This window comes from Bacidia gigantensis, assembly GCF_019456465.1.
Source record: "Bacidia gigantensis strain McMullin 20006 chromosome Unknown contig_74, whole genome shotgun sequence".
NCBI classification, from domain to species: domain Eukaryota; kingdom Fungi; phylum Ascomycota; class Lecanoromycetes; order Lecanorales; family Ramalinaceae; genus Bacidia; species Bacidia gigantensis.
Genome location: NW_025408613.1, coordinates 1164886 through 1190184, shown reverse-complemented (window position 1 = coordinate 1190184; position 25299 = coordinate 1164886). Strand labels below are relative to the sequence as shown.

Here is a 25299-nt window from a genome sequence, read left to right as displayed (position 1 = left end):
CCCACAATGCCAGTGATGCGAGGACCGGCGGCCTTGGATGTAGAAGAGGGGCAGCAGCGCTAGCGGAGCCAGAGTCGGTGGCTGTGCTGCTGAGAGCTGCAGAAGAGCTGGTCGACATGGGAACATCGTCGGCTTTGAGGGTGGGGCAGGTCTTGCACTGGTCGCTTCCAGGGTTTTGGATGTTGCATTGGGCGAAGAGTTCTTGGCAGATGTGGTTGGGGAGGGTGTCGAGGTATTGGTCTATTGAAGCTGGCCCGGAGCCATTGGAGCAGGTGCAAGTGTAGGTGAGGGTTTGCTAGGAGGGAGATGTTAGCTTTGAGGAAAGAGAGAGGAGGGAGAGGAGGGGAGGGAAAGGTGGGCAAGGTGGGGTGGAGTATTACGTGATCAGATCGACAGAGTGTAGAGGAGTCACGATGATTGTGTCAGTGAGGGAGAAATTGAACTTACGCCATTGCATGTGTTTGCTGTGTAGAAACCTGGTCCACCGCACAGCTTCGGGCAGCTGGCTGTTTCACCGGAACACCATTGATCTAGGATAAGTAGGTCAGTGGATGCAATTGATCACACCAAGTGCAGTGTTGAAGATTGCGCACTCACTCCTCTCTGTCAATGAGACCGAGTTAGGGTCGAGGGTTGACGAAGAGTTCTGGGCGGAGGCAAAGCCAGCGAGGAAGCTCGTGAAGACGAAGATGAGGGAAAGCATGGTGATTTTCGATGATGGCGAGTGTATTAGAGAATTACAAGTAGTACAGTGATAATGGCTGTTCTTTGGGGAATGGATACTGAAGCGACAGTGCTGTGTGCTCAATGAAAGTTCTACTGTTGTATGTTGTATTGTTTTGAGCAAGAAGAAGATGAGAGAACCCGCCGGCAACAACATTTATTATCTTTTGAGTCTCTGGCCGAGGGCGCTAATTGTCCCGCCATCATGACGCTAATGGATGGGGAAGGTTCGATCAGAAATTGACGGGCAGGAGCCCCCAACCCCACCACAACCACCCTAACATCTTCCCCCATTGAGCCGCGCGGCCTGGAACGAGGCCCAGACCCAGTGGGTCCATACCCAGTCTTCTTATCTGCAGAGGCCGCCAATAATACAGATGCTGCATAACGAACTCAATAGGAAATCTTGTAAACAGCTCATTCTGAAGTCAGTCATCAATATAATGGCTTTGTTTGTGTGACTAGCACGTGCATCTCACATGGAATTCGAGCTTAATTTCCAGCCTGCTGGTGGCTGGTAGCTACCCCTGTCAAGACACGGCTAATCATTCCTCATCTGAAGCGAACATATCTTCCGCTTTTGGTCGCTGTCGTTTCCTTGCTGCTGCTGCACCAGCACCGTTCAAGTCTTGTTGAGCGGCGGCTTGGTCGGGGTCGGCAGGCACAGAAGCTACTCTCTCGTCGCCCATGACCGCGGCAGTAACATCCTCACTCGTTCCGCTCAGCTTCAATAGATCCATCACCGCTATATCCATCTTCACCTCGTTCAGCGCTTGTCGGGGCGCTTTCGCAATTGCTTCGAGATCGAGTATTCGACCATCAAAAGCCTCCATGTTGGCCTCCATTGTATCCGCAACGTCATCCTCATCTTCATCTTCATCCTCGTCCGAGTCATTTGCATCTTCCATCTCCTCATCATTGACCTCGTCTTCAACCTCTGCCTGACCCTCCATTTTCTCATTCAAGCTTCTCCATCGTTTCTTAGCTTCCCTTGCTTTGCGCTCTTCCTCCTCCGCCTCCTTCTCAGCTTCTTCCTCTTTCGTCAGTGGAGGATTTTCGAACAATGAACTGAACTCCGCTTGGCTCTCGTTAGGAAAGACGCACCATCCTTCCCACAGGGCTAGAATATGGTTCACGCTGCGTTTCCATTTCTCAGCACGTAAGCGGCCCCATTTCAAACCCTTCTCGAGCCGTCCAAGATGTTCAAAGGTACGATGATTTTTAATTGCTGTCTCAAAGAGCGATCGATAACGCCATGCATGGCGGACACCAGACGTGGACGAGGAAGACAAGAGATCCGAAATCACGTACAGTGCTACAAGTTTAGCAGCGCTTGTGTCGTCTTCCGGTGATCTGTCTTCACCTCGAGGTATGTCACCGTTCGTATCTTGAGCTTGCTCCCTGTCGTCTATCCCATTCTTATCTTCGCGATCCGGATTGGCGCTCGTGAATGCGAAAGGCTTGATGACGTTCGTGACAATCATTGAGACGACCTCTTCCGCGCCCTCACCGGCGTGCTGAATGGCGAAGGCAGTCACTCGCGCTACATCTCCCCGTCGCAATCGAGCATTGGCTGTTGGTAGCCGTGCAAGCAGATGGGTGAGCTTTGCTTTTTGGAATGGGTTCAGGTACGCTTGTGTTTCGACTTCGACAACTGGGCCATCAGGCGGAGGGGCACCGCCATGATGCTGGGCATAGCGTCTCCGCCCCTCGTCACCAGAGTCTTCATCTTCTGATGAGTGGTAATCCGAGTCAGATACAAACTCGTCAAGGCGCGTAGTGTATTCGTATGGTAGCTTCTGCTCTGGTGCAATCCATGAAGCACCGTTCTCAAAAACGACATGTTGCGCCGAAGTTGCGGCTCGGCCTCGTCTACGGTACATCCCCGAGCAAATTTCCCAAAGTCGCCATCTGTAGTAGACACCTCCTACGCTACGAGAGTCCCACAACCAGGCCCACTTCTCGTCTTGTTGGACCTCTTTGCGGCTCATCAGGAGAGCTTCAAACTCAGGGCCATGTCGTACGAGCGCTTCCAAAGTTTTGTGAATGATTTTGAGCTGCTTCAGATTCGAAGGCGGCGTCACTGTGATGTGAAGTTGTGATGCAGCTCCTCTCCCAAGATTTTGAGGCGAATTGAACGAGGTAGGCGGTGCGAATCCCCCTCGATGTACTGATGACGGAGCTGCTCGTCCAAGGAAGGATGCAGGTGCTGGTCGAGCCCCAAATGGCAGAGATATTGCTGAAGACCCGAAAGCAGCCGATGGTCCAGCAGCACCAAGTGACGTTGTGGAGAGATGTCGAGAGAGGGATAGGTAGTAGCCTCGACCCATGTATCGATTTTGGAGTGCACTAACAACCGTATCAATATCTAAGGCAGGCGTATCTTGGGCTAAAGTGATGATTGCCGTCATGGACCGTCGGTCCGTGTTGTTTGTGCCCGGACCAGATGGAGGGATGATGCGCACACCTTCAACGGTCAACGTAGACGGTATTGTTGCCTTAATGACTGCCGGCGACGTGCCCGGAGGCAGAGACGATAGTCTCAACGTGGGTTTTGGGACATTTCTGTCATCGGCCTTCTGCTGGTCTTGTGCGTCTTCAGCCGAATATCTTAGGGCTGTCCTTGGATCTGCTGGCCCTGGGACTTCATCTTCAAAAGCGAACAGTCCTTCTCTTCTTGAGGGCTCCGAGCCATCGTGTGGTCGTTTCCTAGGAGGTGGACCGAGTGACGGTGGTCCTAAACTACCAGGTCCGCTGCTCTTGATTCCGAGGCCACCTCTTGAAGGCCCGGAGAAGTGCCGTTTGGGAAAAGCTCCACTACCTATAGATCCACCTGTCTGATTGTTTACCGACGACCGATTCTCACCATCGTCATCGAAGGACTTGACGAAGTCCTCATAGACCGCAGCGGTTTCTTGTTGCTCTCGCTGTCGTTTTGCTTCCGCTTCAGCCTTCTGTCGTTCGAAAAGTGACTTCTTTGTAGGACCCCCCAGTTTATTGTTGATGTCTGGAAAGTCCTTGATGTCCGAGTCCTTCGCCATTGACGGGACTATTAGCAATATTTAAGATGCGAAGGGGGGCATGGACAATTTTGGCGCGCTCCATTGGGTTGGCCAATCACAGAACGGTGCTGCACGTGACGTAAAGCCGTACCGCGATTCACGGCCCCGCGCTATGTTGCCTATCTCTCGCAACAAGATGTAGCCTAAAGGTTGATACTGTTTGGGCGCTCTTCATAACTACAGCTGAGCTTCATTCAGTCGGCTTGAGGTGTTCTGGAGAGATGGCGACGAAGATTGAGATTCAGGACCTTCTCCGCTTCCTTACTCTGGATGCAAAAGTGCCCTTGCCTTCAGCCATGAGTAAAGTGAAGGATTTGCAAACAGTCAATCTGACCAGGTAAGAGCCATGAAATCTTACTTGAGGACGAGCTAAGATGAGCTTCAGCTCTGAACTCATATCGAAGTCTTCCATTACATCAATTAAATCCATTTTTCCAGATGAAAAACAAGCCAAGGCGATTCTTCTTGCAGCAAAGCGTGTCATGAGAAAGCGCACAGGAGGAGCGATGTCTACAGTATCCCCCACTAAATGTTCAAAAGTAAATCCTTTGCTCGGCTCAGAGCTTACTCCCGCCAACATCGAAGCTTCTCTGGCCCTACCGATTACGAGTACCGATGAGGATTTAATCAGTGCCACGAGACTTTCCACAAACCGCGCTCCACTTGTCTTAGCTTTCGTTGTCATTCTACTCAAATACACTATGCCATCGCAGCCCCTCTCATCTCGCCTCAGCCTTGCTCAAGCGGTCGTGAGCGTGAACAGTAGAAGCAAAGCCGTCAACATTGGACTCGTGGAGAAAGGCACCGGAGCGGAAGAAGAAGGCTGGGGACTTGGTCAACCAGTAGTGAAGATAATGGGTAGGGAGATAAAAATCATGAGGCGCCATGGGTACGATCCACATGAAGGAGCCGCAGTAAAAGCTGAGAACCAGGAGGGTGGAAATATCAAAGAGGAAGAGTCTTTAGATACTGAGTCGACTCTGAAACACGACAATGAAAGTTTAGATGAAGAGCCGGCGCTCTGGGGCCTCGACCTCGAAGCGCTTCGTTCAGGAAATGGACCGCTATTTCCCACAACCCAGCAGCAGGCAGGCGGTTTAGGCTTACCGGTCTATAGTGCACAAAATGCTCGTGCATATATTATGAAGTCATTCGCATCGTTGGAGACAGAAGAGACTCAGAGCTCCTCATCTAAAAAAGCTTCAGCTTCGGCACAGAGGCTTCAAAAGGAGGAAAATCTAGCACGCCTTCTTAGGGCTCTGGATCTGCTATACCAATCCTGGGCCCATATCCTGTCCAAGGACGATCTCGACAAGAGAGCTTGGTCTTGGTATGTAGCCGTTCGACCTGATGTCAAAGAGGGTGTGGCAGGATGGGGTGGAAAAGGAGAGGTGCACCTACAGAAGATACTTGATATGAGACGGAAGGGCTAGCAAAAGGACCAATGTGATGGCGCGTCACCGACCTCGCAGTCTACTCTTTGCAATTTACCACGAGATGATCGCTATGGCTTGAGATACCATGAACGGATTTCTACCGTAGACCATTTTCCAACGTGCTCACAGTAACTTCAAGATTCTACATGACTATCATTCTCGGTATGGACGACCTCAGTCCTAACGAAACATTAGAGGGTCCAAGAATGGCCCCAAAATGTGTCTCGGACTTTGAAGGTTCGCCAAATGTGGCATATTGTTTATGCGCACATAGTCTCATAGCAAGGTCTCACCGAGACAAGGCATTACTCATAGCAGCCATGCATAAGTCCCTCAAGTTGCAGCAATTCAAGAAGATGCAACGCGGATTGGGTATGCGGCAAATCCTGCTTACCGTTGTCACAGCTTTTTTGCTCAATAACCCCCTCGTAAGAGCAGCACCCGCCTCTGGCGAGATAACGAAACCCACCGAATTGACACCGCCCATTGTATCAAGTGACAACTGCTTCAAGCCTGGTCGTTTCCCGGGCGTGAAGCATCTACACAAAACCTCACAACAAGACTGTCATCTTGCAGTCGAATTATGGCGACAAGCCCATAACCCATATCCTGGACACCCCGAGAAGGCCATAACATTCGCAAGAGATCCAAGTGCTCATGCTGGCCTGGTAATCAATTACAAGGCTCCCTTCTCAGTCCCGTACGGGCACTGTCGAGTGCAGGTCGATTTAAAGTCGGAAGACAAGGACTTGGTCGCTTTCGCTAGCTTCGGGAACACTATGTGGCTCCTGGATGATTTGGTTGACGTGTGCGTAAGTCCAAAATTTGGCGGCTTTGGAGGCTCTTCAGCGATGGCCCCAAGGCTGTTGGCCAGCGTGTGGGGACAGACGGTCAGATCAGAACCTCTACAATTTGAGACGAAGCTCCTCAATGCCACAGGAAATCTTGCAGAAGTGGACTTCTCGCCACATAGCGACCAACTCGACGTGCTCCCTACTCAAATTGAATGAAAAGAGACTGCCATGCGATGGCAGCTCTACCGTATTGCAAAGATATGCACCTCATTGAAACTGCTGGCTTGGTTGTAAAAGGTATCTTGACCAGCGGCAATGATGTCTTATTCGATTCTAGACCCATTATGATCGCACTTGCTTGGCCGGTAAGAAATGGACGCGTTTTGAGTAGCTGAATGAGAACATTTGGCGCATGGAGGTCTCATAAAGCTGAGAGGAATCGAATTTCTTCTCTAGAATCAGGAAATTCACCTCACTTTTCTACCTCTTCCGCTCATGTCTAGCTTGCGGGCAGATCAAAAGGAAGCAAACGCCACCAGCTGTGGCAATGTCTATTGGGTTTCCGGAATTTAAATTGCATATGATCTACTTTGAATCATTATATCCGGCACTCAAAGAACCCGGAGTCAAATTGCGTTCTGTGTTCTCTCGTTGCGCAGATACGGAGAGCAGCAAGCTGGTCATCTTCCGAGAGCTCATTTCCTCTCTTCTATCCCTCTGTCAATCCCTCTGTTGTTTTTCCAATCGACATTTCACGATCAACTAATTTGAGTCGCATTTGCAGTTGACACTTTGTACCAGGATCCTGTTCCACACGCGAGATCGCTGTTCACATGTGTTGCTTTAAACTCTTCACGATTAAACCAGATGTCCCAACTCGCGAAATGATATCCCTATCCACATATAAGTCCATGGACCTCTGCAAGCACAAGCAAGAAGGATGAAGGGTCAAGTTTAGGTTTGAAGACAGAATGCTGGCGCGCAAAAGTCATGATACAGAGTTCCCTCAACCTACCGTTGTCTCAAATCCCTGCTGTAGCATTACGAGATGGAATCTAGCGGCTGCGTTGCTCATAGACTTTTCAGCAGGCGCAGCAAGCCCCAGCCTGTAATGTCCCCATTCCCACTCACGGCTTGTGCCTTTCTCTAGAAAATCAACCGAGGCTTTCTTGTACTGCTCTGTTATGGCCATGTCGGCTTGCGTTTTCAACCTTGAGAAGGCGGTTTCGAGGACGGGAGACGCCGGATCACGTCGTCGAACTAAGATCTTGTATTTTGGTTGACGAACCAACTCCCCTGTCGGCTTCGTAAAGTCAGGAAGGAACGGAGGCTCCCACCAGATGACCGGTGGTGGATCATCCTGAAGCTGTAATGTGCTATCTAGCCTTGTATGGCATCGTCAGTCTCAGATTTAACGGCTTGGACATCAATGCAACACTGACGACTGTACGACGTCTGACACTGCTGATTCCATACATCTCAAGATAAGAAGCCAGAAAATCAAGACTGCGATAGCCATTATAACCAAAATGTGAGACTTCGAGGACAAGGACGTCAGGATATCTCGGGCTGTTCGACAGCTTACCTTTCTTCCCTCTTTGTGTTTTTACAAATGGAGAAGTTACATCACCATTCTGCGCTTCAAAAAGAACGGCGCTTCTGGCGCAGCCAGATAAAGAGCCGACATGTGTGGAGCTCAGGGTCCTAATACAGCACTTTTAGCAACCCAGGTACCCACGAGTAAGACCTATATATCTCAAAACCAATTTCCAAGAGTTCTTGACCAAGGTTGCAATAATTCTTACGCCATTGCATATCAAGCTCAAGTAGAAATCAAAGAACGATCTAAGTGAGAGATGCGAAATGGCGAGTCATATATTCAAGATATATAGAGAGTACCTTTGAAAAGCATGCTTGCAGACTGATCACATTCCAAGGACCTCAAACAGGAGCTGTCTTCGACCACGGTATCGACGAGGTAGTAAGCCAACCTGAAGCTCGATGTTAAGACCATATAGAACCCACCATCGCAGTCCACTCGCGCTAAGTCGCTTCTCCAATCATGATGTCTTACCTTTGCACGCAGGGTCTGACAATAGTCCACTGCCAACCTGACCTGATCTCAAAACATCCACAAGATTAGTATCTCAGCCTCTACCCTATCTGCATCACACTCGTGTTTCCTTCACACCCCTTTTTCAGTCCCCACAACAGCAAATATTGCATTCCCTCAACAGGCCCTGTCACCTGCCAACCAAACCCCCCACCTCCCCCTCCAGCTTCATCAAAACATCCACACTCGAAGCGCTGGAAGTCGTACATCGCCATATCGATACAGCAGCCGCGTATGCAAATAGTCAGGTCGAGAGGGAGAAGGGGATAAGGAACCTGGATGCGAGGGACTATTTCAGGTTTGATAAGTATAAAGAGGAGGTTGCGGAGCCGTGATATGAGGGAGTTGGGAGATGGGTTGCCAGGATGGGCATCACTGACTTGGAGCATCGAGCCCAAAACGAGACTTTTGAGGCACGTGGATGGCATAGCGGAGATATATTGGAGAGTGAAGACCGTGATTTCAGTACCCGATTAAGAACCTCGACAAAAAAGCTATCAGTATCGAAGGTGTTGAATTTCGGTGCTTCGTTCGAAGGTCAGCCAGCGGTGATATCATTTCAAGTATTGTTTGAGTACATTTATTAGGGTGATATTGACAAGGACATTCATTGGTATTAATAAATTCTATTTAATTTTATCAAATTTGTAACCAAGTCTAAAAAAGGGGTTGGTTGAAAGTGTTGCTCCGAAGGGTAAGAATTTTAGTCTGTCCAAGTCGCTGGATCTTCATCGGACGATCGTCTCTATTACTGCTACCTTTCTTCAAGCAGCGCAGGTTGCAGGGGCGCGGAGTGGTGTCATAGCCACTTTTGCCAACTATTGCATTTTTGACAAGCAAGCTCGTCAATCTCGCTCTGAGATACGACTTCCTCGTCGATAGTGCAGCCACAAACATCAATTGGGCCTGTGTTCTGTAGAGATCGCAGGCTCCATTCCTGTAAGTAAGTTGGATTGGCGACAGCTCCTGCATCGATGATCAAGGCCATACATAAGGTAATTCGAGCATACAAAGACTCGTCTTGTGATCTGGACCTGGCGTCCGCCGCTAAGGCGAGGACTCCGTGGCCTTGGAAGGTTCTCGCATGAACGTTAGCCTCATACTTGAGGAGTGCTTTTGTAGCGCCAATGTTACCGTCGACAACAGCTATGTGAAGTGCAGTCGCACCAAAAGAGTTGCGAAATTCAACATCAGCACCAGCGAGAATTAATGTCTCAATCATGACTCCGTCTTCTTGTTCACTGGATCTACTTCTGGCGATGTAATTCATCATTGTAGTCAAGCCGTAGGAGTCATACTGGTTGGGGTCGGTGGTAGATCGAGCAAGATTGCGAAGTTTCAAACCATGAAGGTCATGAGGATATGCGATGACATCTGACGCGCGAGACTCGATGAGCTCGTACAACTTGGTTCTAGAATAGACCATAGAGATGGCGCTTGAGATCTGTCTGTGTACATGTTTAAGATCATCTTTGTCTGTAAACACACGGTCGAGATCAACTCCCGGCTTCACTGTTCCATAGATCGAGGAAAGGAAATGTTGAGTTGTGGAAGTTGAGGAGGCTTTTTTGAGGGTGAATGAAGAGTTGTCTCGATAGAGACCGGAAGGCAGAGGGGATGACGCCTCGATATGACGAGCCTGTTTCAAACATTCGTGCATGTACGTCTGACCCTGTAGATCTCGAGTGCTGAAATTGAATCCCTTTGATCCCAACCAATTCAAGAAGCTCGTCAAATTAGAGACTCCAGGCCCGGGAACAATGACGTGCATGAAAGATTGGCCGAAGGTATTGACTGCATTGATTGACTCTCCCTGTTCAATCAGAGACTGTAAGAACTTGTAGTCCGCTCCTATTGCCGCAGCTAGATGAAGTCTCGTATTTCCGAATCTATCTTGCCAACGGATGGGTAAGTAATATGTCGCTCCCCTCTTCTCATAGAATATTGTTGCGTGTACCGTGGCATGTGCAGTGTCCGCCCCAGAACCCAAACCGCATGAGATAGCATCCCAACAATACGACCTGGCAAAATTGCGACCATGCAGAATATTAGGACTCTGTATGCATGTGGCATTGGCAGCTGCAGAGAGCGAAATTCCACAGGACTTGAATAATATGATCGGCATATTCGGCTCATGCTCCTTAGCTGAGCAGGAATGAGCCATCCATTTTGATAGAGAATCCGGAATTCCTCTTGTAGGATTTCCCTCTACTTGCACAACTGGTTTGCGTAGAAGAGAAAATGAAGTCCTGGTGGAACTTATCGAACATAAAGAATGTCGCAGTATTTCTAGCATGTCCTGTTTGTGAGACAGAGAATAGGCGGAGAACCTGATTATTAACGAACTAAGACGGGACGAGGAAGTTGATATTCTGTTTCTGGTTGATGTATTGGTAGCCTTCCCAGAAAGCCTTTCGATGGTGGAGGAGGCCATGGCGGTATTTGAGTGGGTTTGCTCATCGGCAGGTTTCTCTGTGTCAAGAACTGTCAGACCACTCATCACTCCATTGAATGCAGGGGCCTCGTACGACTCGGCAGTCACAGGTTCGGTGGGCGCGTCTTCTAGCATTGTATAAGTCTCCGGTCTGAATAAATCAGCGAGGTTCAAAGAGTCCAGATCTGTGTCCTCAAAACGGGTCCCAGGGAGGAAAAATGATGTAGAAAGTTTGGCAGAGACTCCATCGAAAACTTGCGGCGCAGGTCTCTTAAGAGGGTTCACGAGTTTCTCGAGGTGCTCAGGATCGGTGATGAAAGGTAACATAGGATCCACGGAAATGATTTGAGCTGGCGGCTGCGCCGAAGTATCGAAACATAGGGTGGGGTTTTGCCCCAGTGACGAGAACTGGTGTTGGGCAGGGACATAATCAAAATGATCTCCCGAAGTTGTGCCATGCAATTCGACACCTGGCATCCATCCGTAGTTCAGCTCGTTGAAAGGGCTCGGTGCAGTGCTGGGGCTCGGTAGATCAGTCGAGAGAGAGCCACTTGTTGAACTCCCATCAGCACAAAAAGTTGAGAGAGTTGGAGACAACTCGCTTCCAAAGTGAGACTCGTCTGGTGCCAATCTTTGACTTATGTACGGCTCGGAAGTTTTCAAGAAGGCGTCGTCGTGACGCTTGACTGCAGTCTCAGAGCTGCACGCAAGTATCTGAGAGACCCGGCGTCTTCTCGCAACGACATCTTTTGCTCGCATTCGATCATACCGTACCCGTAGGAGGTCATGAAGCGTGTTCTGCACGGTTCGCTTCCTAGACTCGTTAATTTTATTCTTTTGGTGTGAATCCGAACTCACTGGACAGGTCTAGAATGAAAGCTGATCACACGACATATGTCTTCCAGGGTCATATTGGTCAGGAAGTAAAGCCGAATCAACTTCCGCCGCTGTGATGGAGACAAGGCTGGGGGAGCGCCCACTCTGGGCGACTTCCGTCCATCATGTCTCTGCTTCTTCGCATGCCCACCCTGTAATGGTGAGAAGGACAGTATCGGCTTGACACGAGCCATGCATCCAATATAATTCTCGATGAAAGTGGACACGAGACTGCAAATGATGACAAGACCCTCTACCTGTCGAGTTTCTTGGCCTGTTCGGAAGCTGCACGCCCAAGCCGGACATCAAATTTGGGCTGATGTGACGTTCGAGAAGCATAATGCAGAGCAGGAGTAAATGTTCAAGATGTGTGTGTGAAAAAGATTGGCAGCTGAGATGGCAAGGCTACGAAGGCTGTGGAAGTAATCATACCGTATAACCTTCAGCCACAGCGCCGGGGAATTGGCCTTAGGGTTCTATCTCTTTCATACACACACGATGTTAGTGCCATATCGAGGCCTCTAGCGTAGTGCAAGAATTCTTTGATTGGCCATTGAATGATGAAGTGCATCTGCCGGCAGCAATTCTTGCACTTCGCTCTTGCGTTCATCTTCCAGGTTGACTAGGACCGAATAGAGCGAATGGTGATGCGACTCATTGTTCATGTCAGCAGACTAATACTCGATGGTTTCCACTACGCCCACGGCTCGGTGGTCTATCATTTCCGTTGCTGTAGCAGGCCCTACAGAAACATTCGCCATGAATTGCGGACACACTACTGTTGGTGATTATTGGGGTGGGCTCCGCAAATTAGCCAGGTTTTAAGGTTAGAGAGCGAAGCGAACAGGTCCAAATTTAGCAACGGATATATATGCCAATACGGATGTCATTAGTCTCTCTGCAGTTTGAAGGCGGTCCACCTTACGCGTTCTTGCACTTCGGTCTGTGTCCTACTAGGGCCCGAGATTTGATCTTCGCTTCCGGTCGGGTGCCCCTGCACGCCACGCGACAACCCCTACTATTATCACAAATTCATAATGCAGCATGAAACAAGCTGGCCCGTGCACCGAGATGGGGCGACGGGGCGGCGGGGCGACGGGGCGAGCGGGGGAAATCAAGATTGCCAGTCTAGGGCCTCCTAGGATTGTTCTTCGATCGAACCTCACCTGCTGTTTGAACAACCAATTTGGGTACTTTTCCAGAACGGGCTCGATGTCTTCGACGAACAACTCACCGCGCAAGACTGCTCAATATGAGCTTTCAAGTGGCCTTTCCTGGCTCGAACCATGATCGACCTTTCTCTTGTTTTCAGCTCAACTATAGCGTGAGCTGCAATGTCGTTTAACGCGGACCAAACTTGGGGCGGATCTCTAAATACGAATTAGCTTCCCAGGATAATCGTCAAGAGTGCTACGTTTGTCTTTCCAAACTGTTCATAAGCGGAGTCGGCCATCGATGCTCTTGTTCTGCCGATTAGCGATGGGGAATCGCGTGGTAACCTTCAAGCTTAATTCCATATCTGTCAGGCACTTCCTAAAACACCACTCATATTCCTGTGTCCTCTACGCCTACATAAAGACTATCTACTCTCTACAGTTCTACTCTTTATCCCTCAACCACTTCATTAACACCGTATTCCCAGACAGCAAAAGACTTTCAACCCACAAAGACTGCATTCGACAACACCACAGCCCATAGCGCCCTCTATCATTCAAGCACCCTTTCATATTGCCCGAATTGGGAATGCCGAGTACGCGTCCTCTTCTTCCCTCTTTCCTCCTCCTTTATTCCTGTCTACGCACCCTCGCACCCGCTTCCTCACGAACTAACCCACCTGTATCCTTGCCTTCCTTCTCCAACGTCTGCACCATGGACGCCAGTAAATCACCACCACCTTGACTACCCTCCCGACTGATCTGACCATCCTTTCCCCATCATCTCTGCCTTCCCAAACACCTCACACCACAACCCAACCCAACCCAAACTCACCCAGCTCCATCCTCTCACCACCACTTCTTCCTCCTCCTCATCCCAAGCCCAACTAACGAATTCCCACAGCATACTTGACGCCAGAAACAATCGCGACCGTAGTCATTGGCGGCATGGGCCTCATCATCGGGCTCGTAACGATATACCAGAATTATCTGCTCCGGCGGGACAACAGGCGACGAGGTGAGGAAGCACGCTTCGACACCGACCCAATGACAGGAAGATCGCTAATCAGCAGATTCAGAGCGACGAGAAAGGGACGCATAACCTGATCCAAATTCTAACATCTCTTTCACGTGGACGATCACTGCAAGGCCAGCCCAGCCCATAGAAAGACGAGATATATTATAATTATGCAGAAACCCGTGACCCGATCCAAAATCAACATCTCGTCCACGTGGTCGATCACCGCCAGCCAAGTTCTTATAAGAGGAGATGCCTTGGATAGGCGAAGAGAGAAGGAGCAAGCAGGCTTCCACCAACGTCACATAAGGGGAGGGGAAATGTGCGAGTACATTCACACCAACACATTACATACCATAGAATAAACCCACAATGACCAATAGAATTTGCCCTGGGTAGATATAATTGTATACGGCCCATCCCATTCCATCCCATCCCATCTCCATCTCCTCTCCCATTTCCCGACGACACATCTCTTATCTAAACGAGAATATATGCACGAGAAAAAGGGCATAATCTACCGACCGACCGACCGACCTGATCGATCAAACATGAGACGAGATACGGTATGTGACACATACATACACATTTGCACCCTGATCGCGATTTACCTATGGGTGGGTGGCTATAGCACCAAACGCCTTCCTTCCTTCCTTCCTTCCTTCTTCTCACCCCACGACAACCTTGGAACAAAATCAATCCAGCGGTCTCTAGTTTCTAGCCAGCCAGCCAGACAGGCAGGTAGGCAGGAAATCTACAACTCCTCCTCCATCTCCTCGACCGCCTCCTTCTTAACGGTAGCCTCTGGTTCCCTCTTGCTTGGCTGGACCTCCGCTGGCTTTCCGAGCACACCGCCTAGAATCCCGCCGAGACTGGGTCCCACATTGCCTACACCACTACTAGCATTGCTACCCTCCCCAGCATTAGCCATGCGATCGTGTTCCATGCGTCCAAGCACATCAGCTTGGGGGATCCCGCTCATCCCGATGCCCAAGCCGAAGCGTTTCCGCATGTCCTCGTCATCGATGCCGCTCAGTGAGGACCTTGCTTTCTTGAGCGGGGAGCCGACGGAGTTGGCGGCTGTGGTTGTGGAGGGAGCGGGGCCCGAGTCGTTGAAGGCTACGCTGGGGAGAAGTGGGCCGTTGTTATGGGAAGATGGAGTTGACTCTGATGTGTTGATGTGGGGTCTGGTGCTATTACCTTTGGTGGGAGACACGCCTCGCACGGGCGTGGTGGAATCGGTTGGGGTTTTGCGGTTTGCGGGTGCAGGCGACGGAGCGACGAACGAGTCGGCTGAGTGCTGCCGTTTGAGCTGACAGAATGAGCATGAAAGTCGTATCGCGCATGAAAGATGGGACTTACACGGATATTTTGCACTCCATCTGCCAATTCTCCGTGCCTTTTTGCTTCTTCGGGCGATAGCATAGCGTCTGCATCTCTCTCCCCTGCCTTTTCGGCTTTGACAACAATGGCGTCCCCATTGTCGTGCTCATCATCACTATCGAAATCCTGCTCCCGCTTTATGGTTGATTTCTTGTTACTTTCCCCATTTGTCTCGGTTGGGTCCCGCATTTGGGAGAAATTCTTCAGTCTGTCAGAGTCTAAGGGCTTGAATTTCGAGAGATCGTCTTGTATAGATCGTCGCTTGCCGTTTGATACAGGCGTCTTGGGTGTGGGCTTTGAGGCCGTGGGGAGCATACCCATCTTGTGGAGTTGCTCTAGGGACTGTCAGCGTCGAATCAATAAAAGAGCAGTAAATACGTACTCTCTCCTCTATACAAGAAGGTAAAGACAGCAAAAGGCTTATCCTGAGGATCAATACCAGTCACGGTCTGGGTGCTGATACTCTTGGGATCCAAGGATTTTGGCTTTGCAAAGCTAGTTTGGTGATCTATGTCTTCCTCTCCTTTGCCCTGATCATTGCCTGTCCCTTCCATTTCGTCCCCCTCGTGTGCATCAAATTGCGGCGAGTATTCCCCCCGTCTAATGTCACCCGAAGCTAGAACCCGGTATAGAGCGACCTTGATCTGTCCAGTCGACTCGGGTACCGGATCATCATCTGAGTCCTCAGACTCACTCAGGAGCAAGTCATCCGAGTCTGAAATTTGCTCTAATGGGGACTGCGAGTCTGCACCATAGCGGAGGACACCCTTCTCGGCTTTGATCCTTGCACCCAGAATGGATGACTCTCCCTCCTCGCCGTCACTTTCCTCTACCTTAATCTTTCTACGTCGACGTTTCTTTTCCATCTTTTGCCTTCTCTTTTCAATTGTTGCCGCGGCGTCTTTGCCGTCGAGATCAAGCCCATTCAGCCATCTCTCTAGACCAACTTCTCGGAAAAGGAACTCTCTTTCTGCTAATCCTCCACCCTCTGAGGTTGGTACGCTGACCCATCGAGAGTTGACCCATGTCTCCTCTCCCCTTCGGAGCAAAGTAGCTACCTCTTCCTTCGGTCTCCCATCGAAGTATATGTAGGCTGCGATGGTCTCGTTCGGAGAGGTCGTAAGTGGTAAATATGGAGCTATCGAGGATGCATATCGCCCTCTATCATGGCTCATGCCAGGGAGCGTGCTGACTTTCCGAGGGGTTGGGTAGGGATTCTCTTGGGTTGGTTTGGGAGAGGAGTATGGCACGTTCAACCCAGGCGTGAGTAGGGTGATTGATATAGCAAAGGTAGACTGTTCTGGTCTCTGTCCATTGGCTGTGGAGTTGTTCGGTAACTTGGGGGAGGTACTGGTATGTAAGAGCTTATGCGGGAGAACCGAGACTGTTTCTGAATAGAGTATTCCGAAATAGGACCATCAGGCGTATGGATACTGACGGCCAGACCTTTGAAGCAAGGCATTGTTGTCGCTTTGACTTGTGAGGTACGAGGATGTTGACGAGACGGCAAACCAAAAATTGGAAAGAAGTGTCAGAACTCGAGATGCAGGGCGAATGCGGGGTGCGGATCGTAAAGTCTTTGGAATGGGCTCAATGTGAGAGCGCTGCGTAGGTCTTGTACATTTTGAGGTTAGCAAGCAAATCAGTCTGAAGTCAAAGCTGACGGCGTGTCAATTTGAACGAAGTGGTCCGTGTGTCTGGAACAGGGAGCTCTAACGCGAGGCTTCGAGCTGGAGATTGGGAGGGACGAACAATTTACTCTGGCATAATGAAAGCAGAGTACAAAGGCTGTGGACATTCGCGTTCGAATAGTCGTGGCAAAAGCTACAAAGCTGCAAAGTAAACGTTGGTGAAGTTCTCAGTGCTTCAAATCACATGTGATGGCATTGGGCATGTTGAACTAGCCTCTTCGGGCACGCCCGACAGAAATCTCCCTAAAAACCGAGACAACGTCTTTTCAGCACGGACACACCGTTGAACCCAGCAATAGATATATCGTCTTTCGCGATAGGCCTTGAAGTCTAGTTACGGCATTGCTTATATGAATTATACATTTTGTTTCGAGTACTATCGTGAAGAAAGAGCACGGGGACGCATGGCGCCAGCCCAAACCATATTCATATGTACCAGGGCGTTGTCCCTCCCGCAAATAATCCCAAAACGCCTATGCTACATGATTCGTAAATTTCTTATGATCAAATGCCATAAAGGTGGAAGGTTCAGGGTCCGACTTTCTTAGGCCTTCTGCCATGAACATTGGCATTGCTGGTAAGTAGAAGACATGTCCCGCCGTATCCTAGACCTTCGATGTGGACTTGGTCCACCTCCGACAACATCGTTGTGAAGAGGAATAGTGGCTTCATATTCAGTCAACAGGACGGTGTTCAGTGCTGGGCCAAGCCGGAAATCATCTAGAACTTGAACCTGTTGGCAGTACGGAGCGGTAGGGTTCACAGCGTTTCGCTTTTCTTTAATCTTGATAGTCTTGGGGTATTGAGGGTAGCTTGATATTGGCACCTGTCTTTTGGGATAGCTACCCGTTGGGGATGCGGAGGAAGAGGAACTAGAATCCGAATCCGAATCCGAGTCTGACGAGTCATCCTCATTCTGAGTGTAAATGAATCCGCTGAAGACGGTTCCGTTCCAGAAGCAGTACCATGGTTTGTCTCCTGGGCGTGCTAAGTAGGTCTGATTCCAGTCAGATTGCTGGAGTTGGCGTTCCGACAAGCTAGCATATTCTTCCCAGCCTTCTAGCCATCGCCTTACTGACCACACGCTGTCTCGCTTGCTCGGGAGCACAGGACCCGGGAAATCTTCAGCCTTGACAATGACCGTTTTGTTGAATTGCTGATTGAAAGAGTACGCAGGGCCTTGGTTGAAAGCACTTTTGCTCTTATCTCTTGCCAGGACTAAATCCGTGAGGCCAACTAACTCAGGAGGTTGTGCTCCGTATCTAATCTGCTGATTTGGTAGGTTGCTGTAAGTCAAATTAATGATGGGCGGTGCCATTTGTCCACTGCTAGGCATTTGTATATCAATTTCGAGATCCGCGCCATTCGAGCAATCCCAAGCGTTGTTTTGGGCAGGGTTTGTGAGACACGAGTTTGACGATGATAGAGGCTCTTGAAGAGACACAGCCCATGTACCAGTGGGGATTATAGGTAATTGGGTCGGAGTTGGTATTGGAGCAGCGTCATCGGGAGTTTCTCCGGGTAGAATGGACGTGGTCACTATCGATGGGGAAGCTCTGTGATATCATCAGTAAAGCGTCACAACTCACACCTGATTGGCAAACGTACGTTAGATGTGAAGGGGAAGCAGTCGCCTGCATAGCAGTCTCAACTCCTTTCTTGACTCCATCTCGGTGGGCAAGTACACCGCCAAGTACGCCACCAATCATAATGGCAACGAGAAAGGTGACGACGAGGCTCAGAAGCCAGCAAGGTAACACGCCCCAACAAACGCGTTTCTTGTAGCTACGATGTGCACGCTGGGTGAAACTTTCTTTCTCCTCTTTCTGAAGCGCTTCAACTTGGGTTGTTGTAGAGCTTACAGGTGTAGGATAGTCTCCAAAAGGATCGCGAAGGGGCGAATGAGCAGGATTTTGCGTTGGTAGTTGAATGATTGGGTGGCTGGTTGTGTTATGGTCATTCTCAGGAGGAGCTCTCTCATTATCACGGATCTCCCCTGCATTCAGGGTAGAACTGTCACCACTTGACGTCTGATTGGGAGTAGCTGGACCATAAAAGCTTCGAGTAGCGTGGGGATCCCGTTTCGGTGGAATGTCGTTCGCGTATCGCGTGTATGGGGGTAGTTGTTCGGCATAGCCATCTGGACCGACTATGTCGTCAATATCTTCACCCTCCGGCCCAAGGCGCCGCTGGTATGGCTGAGGGGGTGGTCGAGATCCGACAGGATAAGCGCCCGTAGACACATCATTCTGCACAGATGAAGCGTTTTCTTCGTCTCCAGCAGTTGTGTTCTGCGGATACAGACCATAGGGCTGCGTAGGGCCCCTGGGACCTGTATACGAACGTTCTGGCTGACGCATGGTCGACGTGGTCGCTGTGCTTGCTGCTCGCGACAGCCCTGTATTTTGTAAATACATGCCATATGGTTGGCTTGGTCCAGTAGCACCCTGATACGGGCTCTCTGCTCTTGAAACTCTGAATGACGAGTAGGTAGATCTTCGATTCGTTGCGGGAGATGTTGCTTCTGAGGCTGAATTTCGGTTCCGTGCAAATGAAAATCGCGAAGCAAACGGCCTTTGATAGGAGCTATGTTGTGAAGTTTGATCTCTGGAAATTGTGTTGTCCGGTGGATCTTGCGGTGAAGAATGAGAGGTTATTGAGGACCGTCGCGTTCCGGCCCCATCTTGATGTTGTAATTCATGGTCATTCTGGCTGGAAACCATTGTTGGAGATGTCTGTGCTGATTCATTGTCGAACACGGGCAACGCGTGCTGATCACCAAATACGTTCGATGCCGAAGACCGTGTGGATTGTCGTGTTGAACCTGAGGATCGATTCGACCGACGATCCATGACCGCGGCTTTTCTAGGGCGCTGTGGCTTCAGTAAAAGCAGAACGCCGCTTCTTCAACGTGGTAAACAAGATGTTTTCATGTCATTTGCATCCTACGTGGCTCTTGACCTTGTATTTCGGGGGTTTGGGGATGGATTGACGTTTCGATAAGAACTGCGAAGGAGCCAGGGGCCGAGAAACAAGCGATTAGCCTTGGGGCGAAGGGCGGGTCAGTGGCGCTTCAGCTAAAACGTGCCAAGACTCCAAGAGCCCGTTCCTCCTTCCCAAACCCCAATTAAGCAAGGGTGCAAAAACACAGATATCCACTCCCACATCAGAAGATCAATTAATGTTCCATTATGATCTCTACTCAACCTACAGCGCTGTACAGTAGTATACAATCACAATGCTGATCTTGGCAGGCCAACCGTCTATCGTCTATGTATACTTGAAGGCCTCGGGGAATCTCAGAACTTAGATGTCATCAGTATGGACAAGCCGCCCTGTCAACTCGGATTATTCGAATCAATCAAAGCAAGCACTGCATATTTCTCGAATGTCTTTTTCAGTGCCGGTGCTTAATTTTCGCAGAAACCAAGAATCTTGATCAGTCCTCATGCCTTGATCTCGTACTTTCGTTGGTATAGATCGTTGACCTCTGTCAAGTAATATGTACCGGCCACGATGGTATTCACATTCCCACTCGGTGTGTATCCTTTCTTCATATGAGCTTTCTTACGTAGCTCGCACATCTGTGAAATGGTCAGCAGTTCCTCCATTCGAGTTGCGAAGAGTGCGGACCTCATCATAGACCTCCGGAGGCACAGTCCTCCGATTGTCTAATCGTGTTTGCAAATCTACTTTCGTTGCCATCTCCGACGTATCTCCGACGACTCTCATGCTGAAGAAAGAACTCGCAAGGCCACTCCCGTAGCTGAAGACTCCTATTCTTCGACCTTTGATCTGCTCGCTTGAGATATTGCTGAGGAGGGCGACTAGAGAACCGTAGACACTGGCACAGTACATATTGCCGCACATAGTCGGCACTTGAATACTTGGCTGTACCCTTGCTTGGAAATGTTTCTTACTTAGACCCATAAATGTCTTTTCAACATTCTTGTCGGTCAAGGAAGCCTCGTAGCTCAAATCTCGAATGTCCTTCGGAACAGGTTCAAACGCAGGGCTGTCAGGCGATGCTCTGAAATCATTGTACAGCAACCTGCCATAGGATTTGGCGACCAGTTTACAGGCGGGGGAGTGAAAAAGCATGTAATCGAAGCGATCGAGGGGAGTCGTTCGTTCGCCTCTAGACTCATGCACACCGTTGGCCATTCCACTGCCTTGAAGCTTCTGCTCTCGCTCATTGTATGCTTTGTAGCAAGCATCTAGTGCCTGCGTGTAGCACGTGACCGAATAATGACCATCGACGACAGGATATTCCGACGTCAAATCTGGTTTGTAAAAGTCGTAGACATGTTGCATGTGAGTGCCTCTCATGCCCGGCTCCAAGGCAATTGGCGCATTCGGACCAATGAGCATCGCGACGCAGCCAGCACCACCTGTCGGTCGTGCATTGCCCTTCGCATACAGCGCGATGTCTCCAGCCACCACAATAGCGTCCCGTCCATCCCAGGCAGATGACTCTACCCAATTAATTGCGTTGAAAAGGGCATTGGTACCACCATAGCATGCATTGACCGTATCGACACCCTCGACATTATTATTGCCAGACTCCTGAAACAGCTGCATCAATACGGACTTGACAGACTTTGACTTGTCGAGTAGTGTTTCTGTACCAACTTCCAAACGCCCAATAGACTTTGGATCGATGGAGTATTTTTTCAGGAGGGAGGAGACAGTAGTTAGAGCGAAGGAATAAATGTCTAGGCCAAAAGTCAGTGAAAGGTCAACAGGTTCGCACGACTTGCGCTCACCTTCTCGATCATCACAGAAGCTCATTTTCGTCTGGCCTAATCCAATCGTGTATTTTCCAGTGCTGACTCCATCGAATTTCTCCAGTTCAGCTTGATCCACGCACTATTGGCTTTCAGCTCACAAGGATCCTTAAGGTAAGTAGACAACAGGGGGTGGGGTGCTTTACCTGGCTGGGAAAATACATTTCGATTGCCTTCACCCCAACATTCTGCGGTCGTGATGCCATGGTTGTGGGAAGTCACTTGTAGGAATTGATGCCTAGAATATGATTTAATTGCGATATCTCTCGAACATGCCTTATCAATGGATCTCAATAGCTGCTGGTTCACAGATGTGATGAAAAGACTGGAGGCCGTGACAAAGAGGTAGTTGAAATGAGTCGACTTCAGGAAAGACAAACTCCGAGACACTTTATATGGTATGTTCAGATTTGAATGCCTAGCGAGCGATCAATGGTTCCGAGAAACGGGTGTGGTTGTGTAAGTAAATCACGAATGTTGAAGCCTAGACGCGCATTATTGCCCAGATTTTCCCTTAGACTCGAGATTTGCCTCTTCAGGCATTGCCGCCCCTGACGCAAGATGCCCACAGCGGGTCCTCTCGCTTCTTCACTGCCCGCCGCAGGGTCTTTCCCCTGAGGCCCACCAGGGCCCACGCCCATTCGCCCCTTTCGCGCGGAGTTAACGGCGTCCTTCCCCAACAGCATCTGACCCACGAAGAACGCAGATGTCGAAAGCATGTCTCGAGCCAGAAGACTTTTCTTTGACCCTACCAAATCAATCCTGCTGACATTGGATGCATTTGGTACATTGTATAGGCCTCGACAATCAATAGCTTCAATATATGCCAGAACTGCACGGGAGCATGGTCTGACTGGCTTCAGCGACGGCGATGTCGATGCAGAGTTTAGGAAAGGTGATATATGCAGAGACGCTTACAGCATTGCTCTAACATGGCCTATCGCTAGCATTCAAAATGACAATGACCGAGCATCCTAATTATGGGAAGTCCAGTGAGATGACCCCTTATCAATGGTGGACAAATGTGAGCACCCTTCCTGAAAGCGAGATCTTCAATGGCCTACTCTAGGTCCTCATTTCTTGTCATGATTATAATACTTGGAAGAAGGGAAAGTGATGGGAAACTCAAATTAGAGCAAAGATCTCTGTCTCTATTGAGGGTACTTGACCCACCACGCTCAAGGCGCAAGGATCCTCCTTTTTGCATGTTATTTATATTTTTCCATCGTCCATCTAGGGTAATGATGTCGTCTATCTAGATCATACGTTCAACATTTTCTCCGTACGCTTCAACTCATGAAGTGCCGTCGAAGCTGATTGCAGAATTGTGGGACATCTTCAGTACAAGCAGAGGGTATACGCTGATGCCAGAAGTGGCACCCTTCTTCAAAAAATTGGCCAATCTCAGAAGAGCAATGAACTCAAAGCCTTTCCCTCGAGTGACGCTTATCACAGGTATCGTCACCAACTCCGACGACCGGGTATCTTCAATCCTGACGAACTTGGGTCTGCGGGTCAATACTGCTCGACGAGCACAGCAGGACGAGCTATCGACATTAGTCAACAAATTTGATCTTGACTTCACAACAACGAGCTACGACGTTGGCCACACCAAACCTGCGAAAGAAATCTTTGAGGCTGCTTTCGGACAAAGCGGGTATTCAACATCTGAGAAAGTCCAATGCGTCCACATTGGTGACGATCTCGTCAAAGATGTTCAGGGAGCAGATCAAGCTGGATGGGAAAGTGCACTGCTTCTACCGTCAAACCCCTCAGTAACATATGTTCCTCACCAGGACCCGAGCATTCGCCAAACGTCTTTGCAACTTCTGCATTCAGAGCTTGGCAGCTGGTGGTCTAAAGTGGCATCTTCCCCATCAAATCATAGGTTCAATTGATGGAATTGGTGATGCGACACCATCAGCGCCGTGACAATGAGGCTGTCCAGGCACAAAATCTCCGTACTCGTACAAATTGCCGAGGTCCATCCAAATCCATTGAAATTAGCGCGATTGCGTCGGGACTACTTCTCCATCAACGCCATCATGTAGTCAAGATCAAATTTGGGATTGAGTCCCTTCAACATCGCAAAGTCGGTCGAGAGACTCAAGATACATCATGGATTTGTCAAACAAGAGCGCTGTCCTGCGCTTCATCCTTCCCCAAGTCCCTTTCCTCACCAGAACCGCACTTTGGCACACGCTCTACCTCAGTCCTACCTCCACGAAATGGGATCTCAAGACCGAGCTCATCGTCAAGCTCTTACGCGAAGTTCTCAGCACTCCAAATCCTCGCGGAGCCCTCGCACAGCAACGAGCGTCGATCAAAGCACCACCAATCAAAGGGAAAATGTGGATATCAAAAACAACTCTACTCGCCCCAGAGAGTGATGAAGTCCCACAACTCTTGTACCAAGCGATTGATGACCTCAAGAGCTCCCCTTCACAGATTTACACTAGACCAGCTGTTCTACCAGTAGAAGCCGAATGGACAGGCTACCGTCCAGATGTGGACTCTCAGCGTGCTCGCCCCGACCTTAGTGAACGCCAACACTATGACCGCCTTATGTCAGATACAGCAACTCCCATCACAATCCTCTACTTCCACGGTGGTGCCTTTATAATGATGGACCCAGCCTCCCACCGCAATCCGGTTTCCCACCTATCTCATCTAACAGGTGGCCGTGCACTGAACATCCGCTACCGTCTCGCGCCTCAGCACCCTTTTCCAGCCGCCCTCCTCGATTGCTTCATAGCCTACCTCTCGCTCCTCTACCCTCCACCGTCCTCCTTTCACTCTACTGTCCCATCCTCCCAAATAATTCTAGCAGGCGACAGCGCAGGCGGAAATCTCGCCCTTGCCCTCACCCAACTCCTGTTACAAATCAATCACAGTACCTCTGAGGCCCAAAAGCAATCTTTTCGCTTCCATGAACACGAAGTCACCCTGCCTCTCCCTCTTCCCGCAGGTCTTGCGACACATTCTCCCTACTTGGACCTGACAGGCTGTCTCCCCTCCCGCGTCTCGAATGCGCAATACGATTACCTCCCTCCACCGCTGACATCCCTACGCCTCGCTACATGGCCAAAAGACGAAGTCTGGCCTACCGACCCTCCGCGCGGAGACCCCTATTGTGAGACCAGCATTCTCAATCATCCTCTTGTGTCACCCGTTTCTGCAAAGAGCTGGGAGGGCGCGCCACCAATGTGGCTAGCCTATGGAGAAGAGATGCTAGCAGATGAAGGAAAGCAGCTTGCAAGTTTGGCGAGTGAGCAGGGCGTGAAGGTTATGTGGGAGCAGTGGGAGGCACAGTGCCATTGTTTTGGCATGATAATGCTAGGGGCGGCGAATTCAAAGCGATTTTTTAAGGATTGGGCGGGATTCTGCAAGGCGGTCTGCGTTGTTGAAGAGGATAAGGAAGAGGGCAAGGCCAAAGGAAGCTTGGCAAGCAGTGGGCTGTTCTTCGAGGCCAAAACTTTGAAAGAGAGGGAGGTCGAGGTTGCTAAGCTGAAGGTCGTGGAGAAGAGCGAGCTGGACGAGCTGATGCTCAAGGCCATGGAGAAGAGAGAACTGCATCCCGCAGAAGCGACGAAGACTATGCCAAAGCTCTGAGCATGAACATTCTAGACTTGATAAAAGTGGTCTTCATATACCCAATAAATGCAATCCAACTTCATCCTAAAGTACCTATCACCTAGGCACTCTCAACAACAACCTCACAGCCCACACTCCCCGCCAGAGCATACGCCTCCAACTTCCTTATTCTGACCCTCATGTCTTTTACCCCCTCCCCTCCCCTCCCCCTCGTCTCCACACAAACAGCCTCCC

At 49.9% G+C, this 25299-nt stretch overlaps 7 protein-coding genes across 7 annotated transcripts; 3 read left to right on the top strand and 4 right to left on the bottom strand.

Moving 5' to 3' along the window:
• Positions 1–1268: 1268 nt before the first annotated feature.
• On the bottom strand, positions 1269–3764 carry KY384_000734 (uncharacterized protein; the record flags this gene model as incomplete). The annotated part of the gene is made up of 1 exon (XM_044809268.1): positions 1269–3764. The coding sequence occupies one exon, from the start codon at positions 3762–3764 to the stop codon at positions 1269–1271; it is 2496 nt and encodes an 831-aa protein (XP_044665255.1).
• Positions 3765–4006: 242 nt separating this feature from the next.
• KY384_000733 (uncharacterized protein) lies at positions 4007–5218 on the top strand (the record flags this gene model as incomplete). Its single annotated transcript, XM_044809267.1, has 2 exons — positions 4007–4122; positions 4417–5218. The coding sequence occupies 2 exons, from the start codon at positions 4007–4009 to the stop codon at positions 5216–5218; spliced, it is 918 nt and encodes a 305-aa protein (XP_044665254.1).
• A 167-nt stretch (positions 5219–5385) lies between these two features.
• Positions 5386–6231, top strand: KY384_000732 (uncharacterized protein; the record flags this gene model as incomplete). Its single annotated transcript, XM_044809266.1, has 1 exon — positions 5386–6231. One exon carries the CDS (start codon positions 5386–5388, stop codon positions 6229–6231), a length of 846 nt encoding a protein of 281 aa, XP_044665253.1.
• Positions 6232–7021: 790 nt separating this feature from the next.
• KY384_000731 (uncharacterized protein) lies at positions 7022–11632 on the bottom strand (the record flags this gene model as incomplete). The annotated part of the gene is made up of 3 exons (XM_044809265.1): positions 7022–7381; positions 8994–11376; positions 11421–11632. The coding sequence occupies 3 exons, from the start codon at positions 11630–11632 to the stop codon at positions 7022–7024; spliced, it is 2955 nt and encodes a 984-aa protein (XP_044665252.1).
• A 2732-nt stretch (positions 11633–14364) lies between these two features.
• On the bottom strand, positions 14365–19536 carry KY384_000730 (uncharacterized protein; the record flags this gene model as incomplete). The annotated part of the gene is made up of 5 exons (XM_044809264.1): positions 14365–14922; positions 14973–15328; positions 15376–16343; positions 17296–18240; positions 18293–19536. 5 exons carry the CDS (start codon positions 19534–19536, stop codon positions 14365–14367), a joined length of 4071 nt encoding a protein of 1356 aa, XP_044665251.1.
• A 594-nt stretch (positions 19537–20130) lies between these two features.
• Positions 20131–21677, bottom strand: ERG13 (3-hydroxy-3-methylglutaryl coenzyme A synthase; the record flags this gene model as incomplete). Its single annotated transcript, XM_044809263.1, has 4 exons — positions 20131–20268; positions 20318–21399; positions 21451–21553; positions 21618–21677. The coding sequence occupies 4 exons, from the start codon at positions 21675–21677 to the stop codon at positions 20131–20133; spliced, it is 1383 nt and encodes a 460-aa protein (XP_044665250.1).
• Positions 21678–22835: 1158 nt separating this feature from the next.
• On the top strand, positions 22836–25083 carry KY384_000728 (uncharacterized protein; the record flags this gene model as incomplete). The annotated part of the gene is made up of 2 exons (XM_044809262.1): positions 22836–23333; positions 23713–25083. The coding sequence occupies 2 exons, from the start codon at positions 22836–22838 to the stop codon at positions 25081–25083; spliced, it is 1869 nt and encodes a 622-aa protein (XP_044665249.1).
• Between the last annotated feature and the right edge of the window lie 216 nt (positions 25084–25299).